This window comes from Chlorocebus sabaeus, chromosome 1 (assembly GCF_047675955.1).
Source record: "Chlorocebus sabaeus isolate Y175 chromosome 1, mChlSab1.0.hap1, whole genome shotgun sequence".
NCBI classification, from domain to species: Eukaryota; Metazoa; Chordata; class Mammalia; order Primates; family Cercopithecidae; genus Chlorocebus; species Chlorocebus sabaeus.
Window position 1 is genome coordinate 42,527,507 of NC_132904.1, and position 22,027 is coordinate 42,549,533.

Consider the following 22,027-nt stretch of genomic DNA (forward strand, 5'->3'; position numbering starts at 1 on the left):
TAGCTTTCCTTCCCAGTCTCACTTCAGCACATCACATGGATATCTCTACAAGCTTCAAGTTCTCTACTCATGGCAGTTTTCAGGAGTGCTGAATAGTTATTCTTCTCTGACTCTCTGTATTAGTCCATTTTTATACTGCTATGAAGAAATAACCAAGACTGGGCAATTTATTAAAAAATAAAGAAGTTTAATGGACTCACAGTTCCACATCACTGGGGAGGCCTCACAATCATGGTGGAAGGTGAAGGAGGAGCAAAGGCATGTCTTACATGGCAGTAGCCAAGAGAGCGTATGCAGGGGAACTGCCCTTCATAAAACCATCACATGTTGTGAGACTTATTCATTACCATGAGAACAGCACGGGAAAAACCCATCCCCATGATTCAATTACCTCCCACTGGGTCCCTCCCAGGACACATGGGGATTATGGGAGCTACATTTCAAGATGAAATTTTGGTGGGGAAAGAGCCAAACCATATTATCCTCCAAATCTTTCTTCCAGACCATTGCTTTCCCGTTTCTTTCACAATTTAAAAAGGGCTATTTTCTATAAACAATCCTTTATTCCATAATATTCCTAACAGCTTTGCTTTCTTGATTAAATGTTGTCTGTTAAACTCTTTGTTCTATTTGTTCTTAGAATGTGATGTATCCACCATAATTTTTGTCCAGTCTACACTTTTATTTTCTTGAATATATTGGTAAAAGCAAATAAATTTAATTTACTACTTCCTTTCTTAAAAAAATAAATAGAAACTAAAGGGCTAGAGCTCTTAGGCTGTAGGATTTTAACTACTTCCATATACAACAGAATTGGAACAGTTCTACAAATTTGGAAACCCTGACTACCTGTCTTAACATACTTCTTCAATGGGCTGGAACAATAAATTACTGTTTGAGAGTCATTGTAGAAATACTTTGGGCCAGGGAATTTGGCATCTTATGAAATTACCATCAGTATTACTACTCCCCCACCCCTATTCCCCAACACATCCCCCAAAAGAGATTTTTTAAAGCGTCTCTTCCAAAGACTCTGTTTCTAGAGATCTGGGAATAAGAGACCTAGGGGTGTGCATTTCTAACAAGCAACCCAGATAATTCTGATGAACAAGGTTGTGGACTTCTTTTCGAAAAACATGGGACTAGAAAATATATGTGGGAGCTATTTTTGTCAGCTGTGGCAGACATCCAAGTTACCCTGAGTTACCAGAGGCAAATCCGTACGGGTCCACAGCAACTTCAGTCCTTGCCTCCTCAGAAGAAAGAATTCAATTGAGGGGCAAAAAGCAGAAAAAGAGACCAAGGCATTTGGGAGCAGTGGTGGGATTTTATTTTAAAAGGCTTTAGAATAGAAAAAAAAAAAAAGGAAAATTCACTGGGTGGAGACCTAAGTGGGCACCCGAAGCTCCAAAGGAGAAAAAAGGCATTTAACCATGATCCTGGGACTTGATCGGCTTGTCTCTTTCCCATGAGTCTTCCCTTAGTGTGGACTTTCTGCATCTGCAGTGCTCTCTTTACCCTTTGGAATTAAACTCACGCCCATCTGAGCCTTTCTTCCTTTTACAGGTGGAGTGTGCCTGGAAGATCATACTTCACCATTTTTGTCTCTTAACATGCATGCCCAGGAAGTTGCTTCTCCCTGGGGCCTGCATTCAAGTAACACTTTTAATGTTAACAGGTGTGGATCATCAGGAGGTTGCCTCTCCCTGGTTGCAGAATTATCATTTTTAGAGAAACAGTATGATAATCGTGTAATCATCACCTACATTCCTAGTGAGTGTGTCGGGAGCCCTCTCTTGCCCCGCTCATTGCCTATCTACCTACCTGTAATTTTCAACATGCAATTTTTCTTTTTGGGGGCTTCTCTGTTCACCCTTATCTTCCAAAGTAGTAAAAATAAGACAACAAAAACTACCACCTTCTCAAATTTTTCTAGATTATCCAGCTTTCTACTTAAAGGAATTTGCATTGTCAATATGCAAACATCTACATGTGCAAAAACATGTAATTTCATGAGTTAAACATGTTTTTTATATATATATATTTTTAATGTTTCTAAACAAATATGACTCAAAAAGGAATAAACTCCAAAAATATCAACATTTTACTGTAAGAACAAATTGAGTTCATGTCAAAATGTAGTTTAATATTAAGTATTACTTTATTCACTGTATAAATTTGATTCTCTTGAGATTTATGTACACATTATTTAAGACAGCTTTTCCTGCATAACTGCATATTATTTTTCCTGGAAGAAAAAAACTTGGAAGAAAGAAATGTTAAAAAGGAGCACTCATTTCCCGGGTTAACACCAGGGGACATAATCTCACACACAGGAGAGATACACCTAGTCAAACCTTTGAGGAAGATGGAAGCAGGTATCTCACACCAATTAAACCACATTATTATTTTCTTTTTAACATTCTCATCATTTTTCACATAATGCTGAAATAAATAGAATACTGGAATTATTACACATAAAAGTAGAGGAGTCAAAATTTGTCTAGAAAAAGAATAACACAGTAGTAATACCGATTCATTGTGGCTGACTTGTAAGCCTGACCAATGGTGCTTTTTGCAATGCTATTTTTCTTCATAACATTCTTAGTTATATAACAACTATTAACAATTTAAAAAAAATATGAGAGTTTCTTTCAAAATAATAGATTCCCTTTTTGAATGATTGTTACAGATTTCTCACCTTCAACTGGAGTCAATCAACAGAGATCCATACCTACTCATAGCGCCCAACGCTACAAAATCACTTTGGAATCTAAGTTTTATTTTGACACATAACAGTTGTCACATTGAAATTTTCTTTAGCTTTTCTCTCGCTTTAATTAGGTGTCTTTGTTAAGAGATATACGTCTTATCAACAGCAGCTGGGCCAAGCTTCCTCGGAACAGCTCTTTCCTCCAAAGAAACACACACAGGATTCATAAGGAAATAATTCTTTCCTCCCTCCTACTCTTTCTCATCTCCCGTCACCTTCATCTGTCCTCCTCTTCCTTCTCTTCTTTGATAACTTGCAGAATGGCTTGGTTAAAAGAAGAATATTAAAGCTAAGAAGTGTCAAAAGACACAGCAAAAGTAAGACAGCATTTCATTTAAGTAAAACATTCCCTTCTTAATGGATTCCTCTAAAATAAATGTTTTGAAGTAGATTTTGATTCCTGTGTGCAAAGGAAAATTGTTGAAGGCAAGGATGAAAGAGGGCATTTGAAAAGAGTTAAGTATTGTTTTGGCTTTGGCACTTAAAAGTTTATTTCACATAAAATCTCAAATGTTCCCTAGAACATTCTGAATACAAAACAAAACAAAACTATGCACTTGGTCAGCGGATATAATCACCTGCCATGCTGGTAATTATCAACTTATAGGTAGTGGTTGGGCTCTCTTAATGCAGCCCTCCTATAAAAACCAATGGTTTAATTAGATGAGACACATGTATCTGAATTGGTTTGGCTCCTGATTTTGGTTAGCACGCTTTCAGGAAAGTGAGGAATACCTGTATTTCATTTTTAAACCTGAAAAACAAAGATAAACTTCTTGGTAAGAAATTTAAAGGTGAATAAAATATATCAGTCCATAACATTTTAAAAGGAGAATATCTATCAATCATGGGAATTATTTACTCATCTTAAAAACAATTTCTTTCCTTGCTGTTTTCTCCATACACTTCCAGAAACCCAAAATTTAGTTGGCATATTTTAAAATTGCAGGGTACAGATAACTTTGTGAATTAAATTTGTCTTTATCATACAGTCTAGCTCTACGAATACTTTTAAGCTTTAAAAATTAAAGTTTATATTCAAGAAACCAGTTTCCATACTCTTTCTTATTTTTATCAGCACCCAGGAAGGAAGCAATATGAGCTGTGTGCACTCTACACTGTAGCAATGGAGAATTTGATTTGACAAGCCAAAAATCCTGCATTGGTGGCAGATATCATGGTAACTCTGACTCTACATATGCAATCATCTTTCAATAATGAGATCATTTCAAATTACTCAAAAATATTCATAAAGTCTACTCAGTGGGTGACAAATCAGTACCGGGCATTAGTCCCAGTTCAAACTGGGGTGACTGTCTCATAGTTTATAAAATCCATAATCCCCAGTTCTATATGCTTACTATTGATCAGTAGTTAATACCATCTGCCATATATTTAATACTGGCAGTACCACAATAATTTATTAGAATTAGATAATGAAATGTTAGTTTAAAATATTGTGATAAAATTTCTTATGTGTGTGATTATAAGACAATATTCTTTTGGAGGTGAATTATAATTTGAAACTAGAGATTCAAATACTACATAACTTGACTGCATCACTCTAGTGCTAATAATTATTTATATAGATATGTGTGTGTATAGATACACAAATTTATATGTACTTAGTTTTTTTTTTTAAGTGAAAAAAGAACAAGGATTTTTATGCATGTAACACAAGCCTAAATTTGAGAGGAATAATTCAACAAACATTTTTACCCCTTAGATTATTAAGTCTATGAACTCATTCTTAGTTGGTTGATTCACTTTTGGTGTTCAAGTCTGTGGTTGCTGTTATACTGACAATTTCTTTAAGACAAGCTTACATTTAAGATGTTACATCACATCAAATCACTAGCTAACAACATGACTTCTTCTGTGTCAGAGGTATTGGAACAAGGCACTGAGCATTGTATAAGATGACACATCAATAGAAAAGATTGTAGGCCGGGCGCGGTGGCTCAAGCCTGTAATCCCAGCACTTTGGGAGGCCGAGATGGGCGGATCACGAGGTCAGGAGATCGAGACCATCCTGGCTAACACGGTGAAACCCCGTCTCTACTAAAAACACAAAAAACTAGCCGGGCGAAGTGGCGGGCGCCTGTAGTCCCAGCTACTCGGGAGGCTGAGGCAGGAGAATGGCGTAAACCCGGGAGGCGGAGCTTGCAGTGAGCTGAGATCCGGCCACTGCACTCCAGCCCGGGCGACAGAGCAAGACTCCGTCTCAAAAAAAAAAAAAGAAAAGATTGTAAACTTATTAAAAGATTTGCAATTATTTTAAAGCAAAGAAATGTTTATCATAAACAACTTGTACCTAACTTATACAAACAGGCTTCATGATGTGAAATTGGCATTCCAGAAGAAAAGTGATTTTTAAGAAATTTAGCAATTTTCTAGATTAAAATCCACAAATTAATCAATATACATTGTCTTGCATCCATTAACTACTAAGAAAACACATTTACTTCTCTATTGTATCTTTGCTTGAGAAGCTGAAGCAATCTAATAGCTTCATAATGTTGTTTTCCAGATAAGATCAGTCTTGAAACTATTATGACCAAATTATTATCTCTAAGAACCAAGTTGTTTTATGTTGAAACCCAAAATTCCAGTCTCGAGAAAAGGAATTCTGCATTTGCTGGGAAGAACTATCTGGGATTCTGATTGTAGTTGAATGTGTCAGGAATAAACCTCTGCTATGATCCATTAACACTTTAATGTGTGAGTTTTCTTATGTCATCTGATCTTGGCAATTCATTTGCACATTTTAAAATGATAGGATATACAGGGCTCAGTCAGCCTCTTTGATCCCTTTCTTTTTGCCCCAACATTTTTCTTAATGGGGAAGGAGGTATCAAATAACCCAAGAGAAGACCATAAAAATAAACAGATGCACTGGAAAGTGATGGGACAGCCCAAGGCCAGTGTTTCTTACTAAACTGCAAGACTCCATAATATCCCAGTATTCTGATTCTACCTGCACTTTCAACAGTCATTTACAGCACCTCAGAAAACATCTGGAGAGGGCCCAGTCAATGAAGCAGAGAAGTAGTACATTTCCAACATCACAAAGTTGGCCTCTATAAAAGTGTATAAAAACTCTGAGTTAAAAAAAAAAAGGGGGGTAAAATAGACACATGGCTTCTGACCTCTGGCCCTAAACCCAGAGGAAAAAGTGAAGTAAGGCAGACCACCTGCTGCTTCCTCATTACGCTGATTAGATTGTTGATTTAGCCAGCTGTGCTTTGTTTTCCTCAATCATGACATGCTTGGCAAATTCATTAGAATTAATTCCCAAGTTCTCTTTTAATTTGTTGAGCTCAAAATCATGGAGAATCTTGATAGTCATTAACTTTTCTCGCTTGATTCTCTCCACAACATCTTTTGGAACATCAGGTATCATCCAGGCCAGCAAAAATTTAACTAAAAACACAACATGCTAGAGGAAATATAAAGGAAAGATTAGACGCTGTTAGAAGTGTCACATGTTCCGCAGAAAGTCTTTAAAAATCATTTCACTTATTTAAAAAACTGCTCAACATATGAGGTAGAAAGGCAAGCAAGAAGATATGGTCCCTGTCCTAGAACTTTCATACAAAGATCAACATTAAACAAATAAATATATACTTAAATATGTAACTAGCAATATTCCAGTTGAACATGATTATTGAATATACTCTTTATCACTGCTCCTTCCTGAAAAGCTGATAAAATATTTATAAAGGAATTAGATATAAAGGAATTAGACTCAAAAGATTGAAAAAGGCTAGCAAACTTGCAAATGATGATGTGGTGACTTGACAGTGGAAACCAAAAAGACAAAAGCCAATTTTGTTTTAGAATGTCAGAAAAGTTCAGGAAAGAAGGCAGTAAGGACTTTTGAAGGTATTAGTGTGAGTTGGAGTTGAAAACAAGAGGATTAGATAAAAATTCGCATAAGGAGCACTTGAATTTTCGGAGCCTTTCTCCCATCTGTATCCAGGTATTCTTTTACTCCATACTATACCCTGGAAGCAGCTGAAGAGTTTATTTTCTGCAGAAATTATACCAGAAAGCTGTGAATCCAGGGGCACCAGACACAGTGGATGTATGAAAACATATTGAAAAAAAAAAATGTAAAAACAGTGAAATTCAGCACGACGAACTGTGAGACACTTAGTCCCCTCTGCCTTGCTCAGGTCTTAGAACACAGGCAGCCACAAAATATCTCAATAGGCAGATTTAAAGAGTTTTCTCTGGGAAAAGTAACTATTCTGTAAAAGCAGAACTGTGGATGTCAAAATTTTGTAAGGATCCAATGAAAATGTCAGCTCACTACCTTATCAACCTACAGTGAAACCCACCAAGTGACACCACTCCTGTATGCACAAAATGCTTAAAGTCAGCTTTTCACTGCCACACTCTTAAACATGAGCAGAACCACCAAATACGTAGGAAAGTCTCTGACGTGGAAAAAAAAAAAAAAAAGAACCAGATATAAGGAAAGGAGTAAAAGAAAAAGGTAGAATTTTTAAAAAGATATTAATCCAGGTTTTCATAGAGGAGAAAACAAATAATTAGAATTTCAAACTAGAAAGTGTAAATTTGAGTAACAGTAGTTCCAGAGAGACAGCACAAAGAAAGAAAAAAATTTATCAAAGAAATTATGCCAGCAAATTGTCTCAACTTGATGGGTAAGTACGTTTTTAGATCTAAGGGGCTCAATGAATGTTTAAAACAATGAATGTTGACAAATAGCAAAGAACCACCTTGTGAAGCTTCATAAAAATGGGGCTAATGAGAGAATCCTAAAACCATATTGATTTTAAAAATAGATAATACACAAAGACTGGGGAGTCAGAATAGTATTGCATTTTGTAGCAATACTGGAAGCTGAATGAAAATGAAGCAATGTCTTCAAAACTTCAGGAATACCAAAATAATGTTGATTAAAATTTCTTCAAGAAAACAACTTTTAATTATAAATTCTATTCCAAATAATCACATGTAAGGAAAGAAAAGAAATTTTCAATATTCAATTCCTCAGAAATAGACAGCCCATAATTTTTCCTCAGATATTACTGGAAGATGTGCTTCACCAAAATAAGCTAGAAAACCAAAAATGGGAGAAACATAGATTTGCAGAAAATATAGTCTCCAATAGAAGACAAGATGAAGAGAAGTCCCAGGATGATGCTTGGTTGGAGCCTGCAATTATTACAAAAAATTAATACAAATAATAAATAAATTAAGACAAAAGAATTCCTGAACTAATTTACTGGCTGAAAGGTGATCTAAACTTCTGATGCAAAATGTTGGAATGAAAGACTGATAAATTCATAAAGAACTAAGAGACGGAGGGAGAAAAGAACAGCAATATTATAATAAAAGAAATATGTTCAGAATGTAAGACAGGAAACAGATGTGACTAATATTTATAAAGTCATAATTTATAAACCCTGACTATTGTATTTATATAAAATATCTTACTCAAAACTGATGGACAGAAATATTTCAGAATTGAGATTAAATATCAAAAATATGTAATTTAGTGTATAAACAGCAGGGTCTCAGGTGGCACTCTGTATCAAACACTTAAATATTTCTGCAGCAAAGTAAATGAAGAGTCACTCTAAAAATAATAAATAAAGGCTATCAAAAGCCTTAAATTAGATCATATATTGCTGCTAAATAAGTTATCAAAATACGTCCTCTTTCCTGAGGTTTTGAATTTCAGAATAAGACAAAAAAAAAAATGCTGTAATTATTGAGCGGTAGGAGAAAGAGAAAGTTTTTTTTTTTCCCTTCTCTCTTTCTCTCTGTGTGGGTGTGTGTGTGAGAGATCTGCCAAAGTAGAATGTCAGTAATTGATACCTAAAACTAAAAAATAAAAATATATAACTGCGAAATCATGTTCTTTTGCCATACAAGGGTAACTACTAGAAGAGTGAGTTAAAAAAGTTGAGATGTTTACTTTGGATATTAGAATTTTAGGGTAGGCAGGAATATTATGTACGATTGCTCTTTTGTTTTTTTGCCATACAGAACTATTTGATTTTTAAAATTACATGCGAAACTTTGATAACAATAAAAATAAATTAAACAGAAACTGGTTGGAATGGCATGCTCTTGGGTTAGGATTGTTTTTTATTGGGCTTTATTCCAGGGTGAAAAAGTGCCTTTATTTTACTTTTCTCTCCCTGATCGGCCTTCTTGCCATATGATTTGTATCACTCAATTTGAAACTTTGTCCAAAACTGCCTCTGTATTGGTTACCTTTTCTTCCATGCCTTATCTCTATAATTACACTAGATATTCCACAAGAGAGGAAGCATAAAAATAACATAGAGTACAAACTTGGGAGTGAGGCACATTTGGCACTGAGACCCAGCATTAATGTTAGTTAGTTAACGTTAAGCCAGCTACTTATTTTTGCTGAATCTCAGATTCCTTTTTCAAAGGTGAGCGATAAGGTCTAATTTACAATATTGTTACGATTTAATACAGCCTCTGGAACTAGTAAATAATAGGTACTCCATAAAATCCGTGGGTTATTTCCCCTTTTCCTGACTTCAAGGGAAAAAGACCGTATTTGTTTTCCTTTCCTTTTCTGTCTCCATGACATGTTCAACAGCAATAAGTGAGTAATAGGCAATCCATTGTACTGAAAATATCCCTAAGGTTCTTTTTATGACAACAAATACAATACTTCCTTCAAGACAATTTATTGAGATATTGCTAACTTTCTGATGAGCGGTTACCTTTGGAAATACCTGCCTAAAGAGAGAAGAGAGTAACTGGAATGAAAGTTAAGAACAGCTTACTTCCATAACAATGATGAAGGTCATCTTGGCAGCAAGGACATGCCAGAATTGCATATTATGAAAATATTTATTCTCATCATCAGGAGGATATCTGTAATCTCTGTACCTGAAAAGTGGAAATAAATGCAAAAAAATCAAAAAATAGTTATAGCTTCAACTAGAGAGACCTAATATAATTTCTTATTATTTCTCTTAACAGACCTGTCTAGCTGATCAGAAAAATCAGGTCAAAGTTAATTGATATTATGAAACATTATCTTTCTTGTTCACATAAAATCAGGGTATATGCTACTTACATGCAAAAATAGACCTAAGAAGAAACACACAAGTGAAACTTCTCTCTTGCCCTTCAAAGACAAGCTTCTCAAATAAGTTATTCAAAATTTGCTGCTTCCACTTCCTCTTTTCCCACTCCTTAACACTCCCAATCCTTTCCTTCTCTCCTATCCTTAAATTGCAGGTATATATTACTCCTTTGATTTGACTTTCAAAAATAAGAATATTATAGGCCACTTCTATCTTCTTGAAACTCTATTTTCTCTTGGCTGTTCTGATGTTGTATTGCTTTGTTTTTCCTAACACAATTCTGAAGTTTTCTTAATGTCCAACTTAGTGTGTTCATTCTCTTCTATAAATTCACTGGATACTGGTCCTACTGAAATAGTTAGTCCAGCTAGTGGGTAATCACATCTAGAAATCTGACACCAGTGGCCAAGCTCTTAAACACATTAGGCTATGATTTCATTATACTCAAATATGTAATATAGCAATATAATGTCTGCTTGTCTTGCAATATTTTGCTCTTTTTTTTTTTTTTTTTTTTGGAGTCTCAAATGAAACAGCTGGTTTAAATTAAGGGGCCTTGATAAGCATGTGTGTGTGTGTGTGTGTGTGTGTGTGTGTGTGTGTGTCTTTAAATTGTATGGTGAAAAGATCCCATAGTACATGATACACTGAGAGTAAAAACAGTAGGTTCACATATGCAATTTTATATTCCCTATACAGAATAAAACCTTTGAGCAGGATAGGTGGTGAACTAATCATATTATTATATCATATTATTATATTGTTATTTCTCTCTCACACACTCTCTTTTCTGAGGATGCAGATAAATTCAAGTAAGTTAAATGTATATACAATATGACAATGTTGTATGATCTATAGATTATTGCAGCTTTGGACTAAGGGGCACTTGTTGGTGACAAACTCTTTTGATAAATTAGAAAGTAAGAAAAAATTTTAAATTAATGTTATCTTTACCCATAATCTCTTAGTTTTTGCCATGTTACCTTTTCAAATCTGAATCATGCAATGTGTGAATTCTAGAATGGATACAATTTATTTATACAGGATTTTTGTTGCCCTAAGAAAATCCTTTATATTGTAAGGCATAAAGGTAATAGACAACTTAAGAAATACACTTAAAGGATAAAACTAAAACCTAAACAAATAAACAAATCACCTGCAAGTGATGAAGTCTCGTTTTTCCGAAGGTGCAGTGTGGTTTGGAAAATCAGCTATCAGGAATACTGACAGGCTATTATTCACATATCCTTTCATAGGCTGCGTGGCATTTGTTGAGTAAGCATAGTAGTAAACTAGACGGGGAATGATGTCCGACGTAAATGCAACAATAAAGGCCTGAAGAATAAAAAAAAGAGGAAGATCATGGGCTGCCAATTTAGTTTTAATAATGTCTGACTTGTACATCTCTCAGTACCATAAATTGTACAGATGCAAAATAATTAAATACTATTACAAATCATAGTAATATGCAAGTCTTTGTCCTGAAACACAAAACAGCTCATTTACAGTGTGTGATCAGTATTCCAGGATTTCATAGCTACAAAGTGGCTAAGTAGAGAGTCAGACCAAAATGTATCTGTCTCCAAGAACCATGTTCTTTCCATCAAGCCTTGCTATTTCTTACATTTCTTATTGTTTAACAGCACAGTTCTACTATCCTTAACCAAATTCACTTTCTTAGACTAACCCAATGAGGTAGGACTGCAGGGTGTGGTGTGTGTGTGTGTGTGTGTGTGTGTAAGAGATTAACAGGAAAGGAATGAAGAAACTGAATATCATGTGTTTGCAAATTTCTCACAGTTCAGTGCAATTAATTTCAGTATTTGATTCCACGGGAATGATATTTTCCCATCCTTTCCTAAGTTCCAGAATAGTATAAATAGCATATATTTTTAGATTAGATATGTCAATTAAAAACCACCTGGCTCTGGTACCTATATTTTTAGTGCTATGCTTTAAAAATTCTAATGTAATTTCTATGGCTAATGGTCCATTCGGGCTTTCTATTACTTAGTGAATAGATCTGACAATTTTGCTTTCTAAACAAGTGGTCATTTCAAATATATTTCAAAATATATTGGAGTAAATTGGTACACAACAGTCTCTCATACTTTTTTTTCCAGAGTTTTACTTACTTTGTCTAGCTCTTGATTTACTTAGCAATTATGTCACTTTTTGTTTTCTAATTTGATTATTTCTGATTACATCTTTATTCTTTTTTACTACTTTCTATCAATTTGATTTACAATTTTTGATAGTGTCTTAAGTTATATACTCAGCTCATTTTCCAGTCCTCTTTTAATAATTAAAAATGTATGGCAATGGAGTTTTCTGTAATAGTGGTTTTGGCTCATTCCTATAGGCTTTCATTTAAATTAACCTCTATGATTTCAATTTTGTTTTCTCTTATATGAATCCTACTTAAAAGTATTAGATTTTCTTTTTTGATTATCTTATTATCAACTTCAATTTGTAAAGTATATTGGAAGTGAAAATGCATTATAAAAGTTATACTTTTGGAAATTTATTTTTCTTACATTTTAAGTGTTTCATAAATATAACAGGTAAATATACATTCTCTGTAGTATACAAATACAAATATAATCATTTTTAAATTATTTTATCCAAACACATTATACTGTTACTTATTTTCTGTCTACTTTGTCACATGCTGTGAAACTGTCATACTAATGAGAGTAATTTTATAATTGTTCTTGTATTTCTAAACAAGAACATCAGTTTTTCTATATTGGTCAGTGCTTAACAGTTATTTTGGGATGTTTTAGCTTTATAAAGTATCACCATGATGAAATCAATGTAAAGATTAAGCATCATTCGCATCTCCCCGTGCCCCCCAAAATGAAATACAAAGTCACCCCATCGAAATAGGTCCACTTACATTAGTTGCAACAGAAAGGACAGCCATTCCATAAAGAATGTCTTGCCAAACACCTATGCTATGAGCTTTAGAAGCTACAGTTCTCCTGTATTGAGTGGTAAGTTTCCAGGCATCCACTCGAATCTCTACAATATTATTTATGAGAGCAAGAAGAGGAGCCAAAGGAAAAGAGGCCACAAATAGTGTAACAAATCCAAATTGAATAACTGTAGAGAAAAGAAAAAGGCATGAAGTCATTATTGTGAAGGAGAAAGACAAGAACACCCTGCCCAAATCCTGCTACTTCCTTCATTTGGAGTGATCCACATGAATACGACAATTCAGGCTTCTGCCTGTCTGTCCAGTTCCTCCTCTCCACAGGGGACTTACCTGCTTGCTGGAACTGGAAGGAGAAACTGGGCATGCATGGCTGAGTTCCTTCTTTACTCATCCTTTAGAAACATGCTTATTAGAACAAAATCTATTTTTCTTTGCCTTTTACTATGGGCTAAGTTTAGGTTTATGCTTGTCTAGTCTTTACATTTGTATTAGCAATTTAGTGAGGTAACCAAGTTTTTCAATCTTGCTAGCCCATCTACTTTTATGTATGTATGTATGTATGTATGTATTTTTTATTATACTTTAAGTTCCAGGGTACATGTGCAAAATGTGAAAGTTTGTTACATATGTATACATGTGCTATGTTGGTGTGCTGCACCCATTAACTCGTCATTTACATTAGGTTTATCTCCTAATGCTATCCCTTCCCTCTCCCCCTACCCCACGACAGGCCCCGGTGTGTGATGTTCCTCTTCTTGTGTCCAAGTGTTCTCATTGTTCAGTTCCCACCTATGAGTGAGAACATGCAGTGTTTGGTTATCTGTTCTTGCGATAGTTTGCTGAGAATGATGGTTTCCAGCTGCATCCATGTCCCTACAAAGGACACAAACTCATCCTTTCTTATGACTGCATAGTACTCCACTATAGCGTATATGTGCCACATTTTCTTAATCCAGTCTGTCATTGATGGACATTTGGGTTGGTTCCAAGTCTTTGCTATTGTGAATAGTGCCGCAATAAACGTATGTGTGCATGTGTCTTTATAGCAGCATGATTTATAATCCTTTGGGTATATACCTAGTAATGGGATGGCTGGGTCATATGGTACATCTAGTTCTAGATCCTTGAGGAATCGCCATACTGTTTTCCATAATGGTTGAACTAGTTTACAATCCCACCAACAGTGTAAAAGTGTTCCTATTTCTCTACACCCTCTCCAGCACCTGTTGTTTCCTGACTTTTTAAAGATCGTCATTCTAACTGGTGTGGGATGGTATTTCATTGTGGTTTTGATTTGTATTTCTGATGGCAAGTGATGATGAGCATTTTCTTATGTGTCTGTTGGCTGCATAAATGTCTTCTTTTGAGAAGTGTCTGTTCATATCCTTCACCCACTATTTGATGGGGGTTTTTTCTTGTAAATTTGTTTAAGTTCTTTGTAGGTTCTGGATATTAGCCCTTTGCCAGATGAGTAGATTGCAAAAATTTTCTCCCATTCTATAGATTGCCTGTTCACTCTGACGGTAGTTTCTTTTGCTGTGCAGAAACTCTTTAGTTTAATTAGATCCCATTTGTCAGTTTTGACTTTTGTTGCCATTGCTTTTGGTGTTTTAGACATGAAGTCCTTGCCCATGCCTATGTCCTGAATGGTATTGCCTAGGTTTTATTCTAGGGTTTTTATGGTTTTTAGGTCTAACATTTACGTCTCTAATCCATTTTGAATTAATTTTTGTATAAGGTGTAAAGAAGGGATCCAGTTTCAGCTTTCTACATATGGCTAGCCAGTTTTCCCAGCACCATTTATTAAATAGAGAATCCATTCCCCATTTCTCGTTTTTGTCAAGTCGGTCAAAGATCAGATGGTTGTAGATGTGTGGTATTATTTCTGAGGGCTCTGTTCTGTTCCATTGGTCTCTATCTCTGTTTTGGTACCAGTACTATGCTGGTTTGGTTACTGCAGCCTCATAGTATAGTTTGAAGTCAGGTACCGTGATGCCTCCAGCTTTGTTTTTTTGGCTTAGGATTGTCTTAGCAATGTGGGCTCTTTTTTGGTTCCATATGAACTTTAAAGTAGTTTTTTCCAATTCTGTGAAGAAAGGCATTGGTAGCTTAATAAGGATGGCATTGAATCTACAAATTACCTTGGGTAGTATGGCTATTTTCACGATGTTGATTCTTTCTATCCATGAGCATGGAATGTTCTTCCATTTGTTTGTGTCCTCTTTTATTTCATTGAGCAGTGGTTTGTAGTTCTCCTTGAAGAGGTCTTTCACATCCCTTGTAAGTTGGATTCCTAGGTATTTTATTCTATTTGAAGCAATTGTGTATGGGAGTTCACTCATGATTTGACCCTCTGTTTGTTATTGGTGTATAAGAATGCTTGTGATTTTTGCACATTGATTTTGTATCCTGAGACTTTGCTGAAGTTGCTTATCAGCTTAAGGAGATTTTGGGCTGAGACAATGGGGTTTGCTAAATATACAATCATGTTATCTGCAAACAGGGACAATTTGACTTCCTCTTTTCCTAAGTGAATACCCTATATTTCTTTCTCCTGCCTGATTGCCCTGGCCAGAACTTTGAACACTGTCTTGAATAGGAGTGGTGAGAGAGGGCATCCCTGTCTTGTGCCAGTTTCTGCCCATTCAGTATGATATTGGCTGTGGGTTTGTCATAAATAGCTCTTATTATTTTAAGATATGTTCCATCAATACCGAATTTATTGAGAGTTTTTAGCATGAAGGGCTGTTGAATTTTGTCAAAGGCCTTTTCTGCATCTATTGAGATAACCATGTGTTGTCCTTGGTTCTGTTTATATGCTGGATTACGTTTATTGATTTGCGTATGTTGAACCAGCCTTGCATTCCAGGGATGAAGCCCACTTGATCATGGTGGATAAGCTTTTTGATGTGCTGCTGGATTCGGTTTGCCAGTATTTTATTGAGGATTTTTGCATTGATGTTCATCAGGGATATTGGTCTAAAATTCTCTTTTTTTGTTGTGCCTGTGCCAGGCTTTGGTATCAGGATGATGTTGGCCTCCTAAAATGAGTTAGGGAGGATTCCCTCTTTTTGTATTGATTGGAATAGTTTCAGAAGGAATGGTACCAGCTCCTCCTTGTACCTCTGGTAGAATTCAGTTGTGAATCCGTCTGGTCCTAGACATTTTTTGGCTGGTAGGCTATTAATTATTGCCTCAATTTCAGAGCCTGTTATTGGTCTATTCATGGATTCAACTTCTTCATGGTTTAGTCTTTGCAGAGTGTATGTGTCCAGGAATTTATCCATTTCTCCTAGGTTTTCTAGTTTATGTGTGTAGAGGTGTTTATAGTATTCTCAGATGGTAGTTTGTATTTCTGTGGGATTAGTGGTGATATCCCCTTTATCATTTTTTTATTGTGTCTATTTGATTCTTCTCTCATTTCTTCTTTATTAGTCTTGCTAGCAGTCTATTAATTTTGTTGATCTTTTCAAACAACCAGCTCCTGGATTCATTGATTTTTTGCAGAGTTTTCTTGTCTTGATCTCCTTCAATTCTGCTCTGATCTTAGTTATTTCTTGCCTTCTGCTAGCTTTTGAATGTATTTTCTCTTGCTTCTCTAGTTCTTTTCACTGTGATGTTAGGGTGTCAATTTTAGATCTTTCCTGATTTGTGTGCATTTAGTGCTATAAATATCCCTCTACACACTGCTTTAAATATGTCCCAGAGATTCTGGTATGTTGTATCTTTGCTCTGGTATGTTGTATCATTGGTTTCAAAGGACATCTTTATTTCTGCTTTCATTTCATTATGTACTCAGTAGTCATTCAGGAGCAGGTTGTTCAGTTTCCATATAGTTGAGTGGTTTTGAGTGAGTTTCTTAATCCTGAGTTCTAGTTTGATTGCACCATGTTCTGAGAGACAGTTCGTTATAATTTCTGTTCTTTTACATTTGCTGAGGATTGCTTTACTTCCAACTATGTGGTCAATTTTGGAGTATGTACGATGTGGTGCTGAGAAGAATGTATATTCTGTTGATTTGGGGAGGAGAGTTCTGTAGATGTCTATTAGGTCCACTTGGTGCAGAGTTGAGTTCAATTCCTGGATATCCTTGTTAACTTTCTGTCTTGTTGATCCATCTAATGTTGACAGTAGGGTGTTAAAGTCTCCCATTATTAATGTGTGGGAGTCTAAGTCTCTTTGTAAGTCTCTAAGGACTTGCTTTATGAATCTGGGTGCTCCTCTATTGGGTGCATATATATTTAGGATAGTTAGCTCTTCTTGTTGAATTGATCCCTTTACCATTATGTAATGGCCTTCTTTGTCTCTTTTGATCTTTGTTGGTTTAAAGTCTGTTCTATCAGAGAGTAGGATTGAAACCTTTGCCTTTTTTTGTTTGTTTGTTTTACATTTGCTTGGTAGATCTTCCTCTATCCCTTTATTTTGAGCATATGTGTGTCTCTGCATCTGAGATGGTTCTCCTGAATACAGCACACTGATTGGTCTTGACTCTTTATCCAATTTGCCAGTCTGTGTCTTTTAATTGGACCATTTAGCCCATTTACATTTAAGGTTAATATTGTTGAATTTGATCCTGCCATTATGATGTTAGCTGGTTATTTTGCTCGTTAGCTGATGCAGTTTCTTCCTAGCATTGATGGTCTTAACAATTTGGCATGTTTTTGCACTGGCCGGTACCAGTTGTTCCTTTCCACGTTTAGTGCTTCCTTCAGGAGGTCTTGTAGGGCAGGCCTCTCAGCATTTGCTTGTCTGTAAAGGATTTTACTTCTCCTTCACTTATGAAACTTAGTTTGGCTGGATATGAATTTCTGGGTTGAAAATTCTTTTCTTTAAGAATGTTGAATATTGGCCCCCACTCTCTTCTGGCTTGTAGAGTTTCTGCCGAGCGATCCACTGTTAGTCTGATGGGTTTCCCTTTGTGGGTAACCTGATCTTTCTCTCTGGCTGCCCTTAACATTTTTTCCTTCATTTCAACTTTGGTGAATCTGACAGTTACGTGTCTTGGAGTTGCTCTTCTCGAGGAGTACCTTTGTGGCATTCTTTGTATTTCCTGAATTTGAATGTTGGCCTGCCTTACTAGGTTGGGGAAGTTCTCCTGGATAATATCCTGCAGAGTGTTTTCCAACTTGGTTCCATTCTCCCCATCACTTTCACATACACCAATCAGATGTAGATTTGGCCCTTTCACATAGTCCCATATTTCTTGGAAGCTTTGTTCATTACTCTTTTTTCTCTAACCTTCTCTTCTCGCTTCATTTCATTCATTTTATCTTCAATCACTGATACCCTTTCTTCCCGTTGAAACAATTGGTTACTGAAGCTTGTGCATTCATCACATAGTTCTCGTGCCATGGTTTTCAGCTCCATCACATCATTTAAGGACTTTTCTACATTAGTTATTCTAGTTAGCCATTCATCTAATCTTTTTTCAAAGTTTTTAGCTTCTTTGTGATGGGTTTGAACTTCCTCCTTTAGCTCGGAGAAGTTTGATTGTCTGAAGCCTTCTTCTCTCAACTTGCCAAAGTCATTCTCCGACCAGCTTTGTTTCATTGCTGGCGAGCAGCTGCGTTCCTTTGGAGGTGGCCGGGGGGCACTTTGATTTTTAGTATTTTCAGTTTTTCTGCTGTTTTTTTCCCATCTTTGTGGTTTTATCTACCTTTGGTCTTTGATGATGGTGACATACAGATGGGGTTTTGGTATGGATGTCCTTTCTGTTTGTTAATTTTCCTTCTAACAGTCAGTACCCTCAGCTGCAGGTCTGCTGGAGTTTGCCGGAGGTCCATTCCAGACCTTGTTTGCCTGGGTATCAGTAGCGAAGGCTGCAGAACAGTGAATATTGCTGAACAGCAAATGTTGCTTCCTGACTGTTCCTCTGGAAGCTTCGTCTCAGAGGGGTGCCCAGCCATGTGAGGTCTGCCCCTACTGGGGGGTGCCTCCCAGTTAGACTACTCAGGGGTCAGGGACCCAATTGAGGAGGCAGTCTGTCTCAGATCTCAAACTCCATGCTGGGAGAACCACTACTCTCTTCAAAGCTGTCAGACAGGGTCATTTAAATCTGCAGAGGTTTCTGCTGCCTTTTGTTTGGCTATGCCTTGTCCTCAGAGGTGGAGTATACAGTGGGAGGTAGGCCTCCTTGAGCTGTGGTGGGCTCTGCCCACTTCGAGCTTCCTGGCCACTTTGTTTACCCCTCAAGCCTCAGCAATGGTGGGCACCCCTCCCTTAGCCTCGCTGCCATCTTGCAATTAGATCACAGACTGCTGTGCTAGCAATGAGGGAGGCTCAGTGGGCATGGGACTCTCTGAGCCAGGCACAGGATATAATCTCCTGGTGTGCCATTTGCTAAGACCTTTGGAAAAGCACAGTATTAGGGTGGGAGTGACCCGATTTTCCAGGTGTTGTGTGTCGTGGTTTCCCTTGGCTAGGAAAGGGAATTCCCTTACCTTTTGCACTTCCCAGGTGAGGTGATGTCTCGCCCTGTTTCAGCTCTTGCTCGGTGGGCTGCTCCCATTGTCCTGCACCCACTGTCTGACACGCCCCAGTGAGATGAACTCCATACCTCAGTTGGAAATGCAGAAATCACCTGTCTTCTGCTTCGCTCATGCTGGGAGCTGTAGCCTGGAGCTGTTCCTATTCTGCCATCTTAGATTCAATCTACTTTTTGAGATCAGGCATAATGACTGATTCATTTGTATATTCCCAGCGGCCGTCTGGGGTGGGTGTGTGTGTGTGTGTGTGCGTGCTGGAAAAGGAAATATACATCTTCTAGAATAAGAAATTTGTTAAGGTCTTGATTCTCCTTACTATCACGACATCTTTCTAAATAAGTTTTATTCTCTGTCCTCATTAAGACTCAACGGAGAACCACATCTGTGTAAGTTGGTTTATCCCCACACTTTTATTCTTTTGTCTACAACAATGTTTGGGGTAAAAGAACCCATGCAACTAACAGCCCCAGCTTCCCAAATGATTGAAGAAAAAAAATAAAAAGCCATTTAATGGAAATGGCTTTCCATTAAAGGAGAAAATAAAAAAAAAAATTCCATTATTCCTCCATTTTTAAATACATTTCACATGTTTCTGGAATTTAGCTTCTCTCATCTGACTGAATCGGTCTTGTTATCAAGTGAGAAAAGTACATATTCACTTCCTATTTTCCCTGCTTTCTCTACCTAACCTACGAGGTAGAAAATGAAGAGGAAGTATTATGTAGAAGCAACACAAACTTTCTAGGTTCATATCTAATATCTCTACCTAAAATCTTTGTGGTCCATAAAAATCTTATTAAACTATGCAAGTTTCAGAATCCACAACAATAAAATGTGTAGAATAATGAATACTCTGCAAAATTGTTTCAAAATCAGAGATAATGTATAAAGTTTTCAGAATAAATTAATTATGTCTTAATAAGTAGTAAACAATCTTAAGAAACTTTGTTTCAACTTTTTAATTTCAGTAATAATCTCTGATGTAGATATGTGCAAACTCATTTGAAACTTACACAATTAATTAAAAATTATAGCCTTATCACCTTATAAAGCAAAGATTATCTGAGCTTACAAAGAGTTGTATAAAATAGATTCTATTTGTCCTAAATTTATATTTCAACCCATGTGTCACATAAATGTATTGCACTGGAGAAGCATGAAGAATTTTGGATCATCTCATATATTCTACCGTGGTTTTACGGGCCCTTGAAAGGTAAGAAAATTTTTTTCTTGGCAGGGCACTGGGGCTTACACCTGTAATCCCAGCATTTTGGGAGGCCAAGGTGGGCGAATCATGAGGTCAGGAGATCGAGACCATTTCCTGAAGCAGGAGAATCGCTTGAACCCAGGAGGCAGAGGCTGCAGTGAGCTGAGATTGGGCTGCTGCACTCCAGCCTGGGTGACACAGCGAGACTCTGTCTCAAACAAACAAACAAACAAACAAACAAACAGTTTCCTTAATTCTATGAGAGAAACAGAGAAAGTTGCTTGACATAAAACACTCTGAGCAGACCATATAAGTAGTTCCCGGAAAAATCTCTCTGAAAGTTGCTCCTCAAGAGTCTCTTCTCTATTCAAACCTTGCAATGTTTTGGATGTTTCTTGTGTTCAGCTTGTATTTCCCTTACATAATCACTTTTAGCCTTACTTTTAGCCTCACAGAAAGGACATACACTAATTGCAAGTCAAACTCTGGAAATTTTTCCAAGCAACTTATTTTGTCTTTGAGTTGTCACTGAGGCAAACAAATGGAGAAACAGCCATCAAAGCGAATTTGAGATGGGTGTTAAAAAACGACTCTTACTTGATTTGGTTCAACAATATTAACATTCAATTAACAGGAATTATGTCTCTGAGATTGGTGTTTTGAAACTAAACTTTATTCTGCAGTCTGTTTGATGGAACAGGGAATTAGGGAACAAATTTTCTTTATATCCCTCCACTTATTGTTTTTGCCAATCAGCCAGTGATTTATTGAACACCTACCACGTGCAAGGCAGAAAGAAATATCAGGAGCTGAAAAACCACTCATTCATGCCGACTCTATGTTTTAGAACAGTGGTTAAAAATTACCTGTTTCTAAGTACTCATAGAAAAGCCCAAGGGGTCCAAAACTTTCAAGGTCATGATCCTGCTCCCATCGACTATACAGCTTCTCAGAGTTTGTCCGAGCTTTTCGGCGTCTCCACCAATTCAAAGCCAAGCTGTTGGAAATAATAAAAGTTAATATATGAAATATAACTAACAAGAAAACGATCAGAGAATCAGAGTGGTAGATCTGGAAACTAGCAGAAATTAGAGATTGAAAAACTTAAGATCACAGAGCAAAGGGAAATGACTCCAGCCAAAGCACAAATCAAAATCTAGTGTTCTTTTCATGATACATGCAGAAGTCAAGAGTTCTTTATTAGGGTGATCGAGAAAATAAGACAATCTTTACTCTGTTCAGAGAAATATATTCACTCAGAGACAGCTTGGCTAAGGAATAAGTGGAGGAGAGGGTTATCACTAAAAACCACTTACTAATCCTGATGCTGTCATGACGCTCAGAAGAAAATTCAAACAAATATGAAATTTATTATAATAGGAAATGACTTAAATAATGTGAAAATACATACAATAACATTAAACAAAATTTTAACTAACTGTATTCCATGCTATATAAAAAGATGATATATCATGAGAATGCATTACTTTTTATAAAAAGAGACTTTTAAAAAAG

At 36.4% G+C, this 22,027-nt stretch overlaps 1 protein-coding gene across 5 annotated transcripts in view; it reads right to left on the minus strand.

Annotated features, from left to right (window-relative positions):
• Nucleotides 1-2,586: 2,586 nt before the first annotated feature.
• The window catches only part of ANO5 (anoctamin 5), a 100,786-nt gene continuing 81,345 nt past the window's right edge, over nucleotides 2,587-22,027 (minus strand). For 4 of the 5 annotated variants that reach the window (XM_037999571.2, XM_008004186.3, XM_037999570.2 and 1 more), the window contains 5 exons: nucleotides 21,379-21,509; nucleotides 12,782-12,987; nucleotides 11,039-11,217; nucleotides 9,577-9,682; nucleotides 2,587-6,212 (listed from right to left, as the gene is read on the minus strand). In XM_037999571.2, coding sequence (XP_037855499.2) covers nucleotides 5,991-6,212; nucleotides 9,577-9,682; nucleotides 11,039-11,217; nucleotides 12,782-12,987; nucleotides 21,379-21,509 — 844 coding nt within the window. In that variant the 3' untranslated portion in view covers nucleotides 2,587-5,990. The remainder of the gene's footprint in view (nucleotides 6,213-9,576; nucleotides 9,683-11,038; nucleotides 11,218-12,781; nucleotides 12,988-21,378; nucleotides 21,510-22,027) is intronic. The other variant, XM_008004181.3, reaches the window with a different exon arrangement.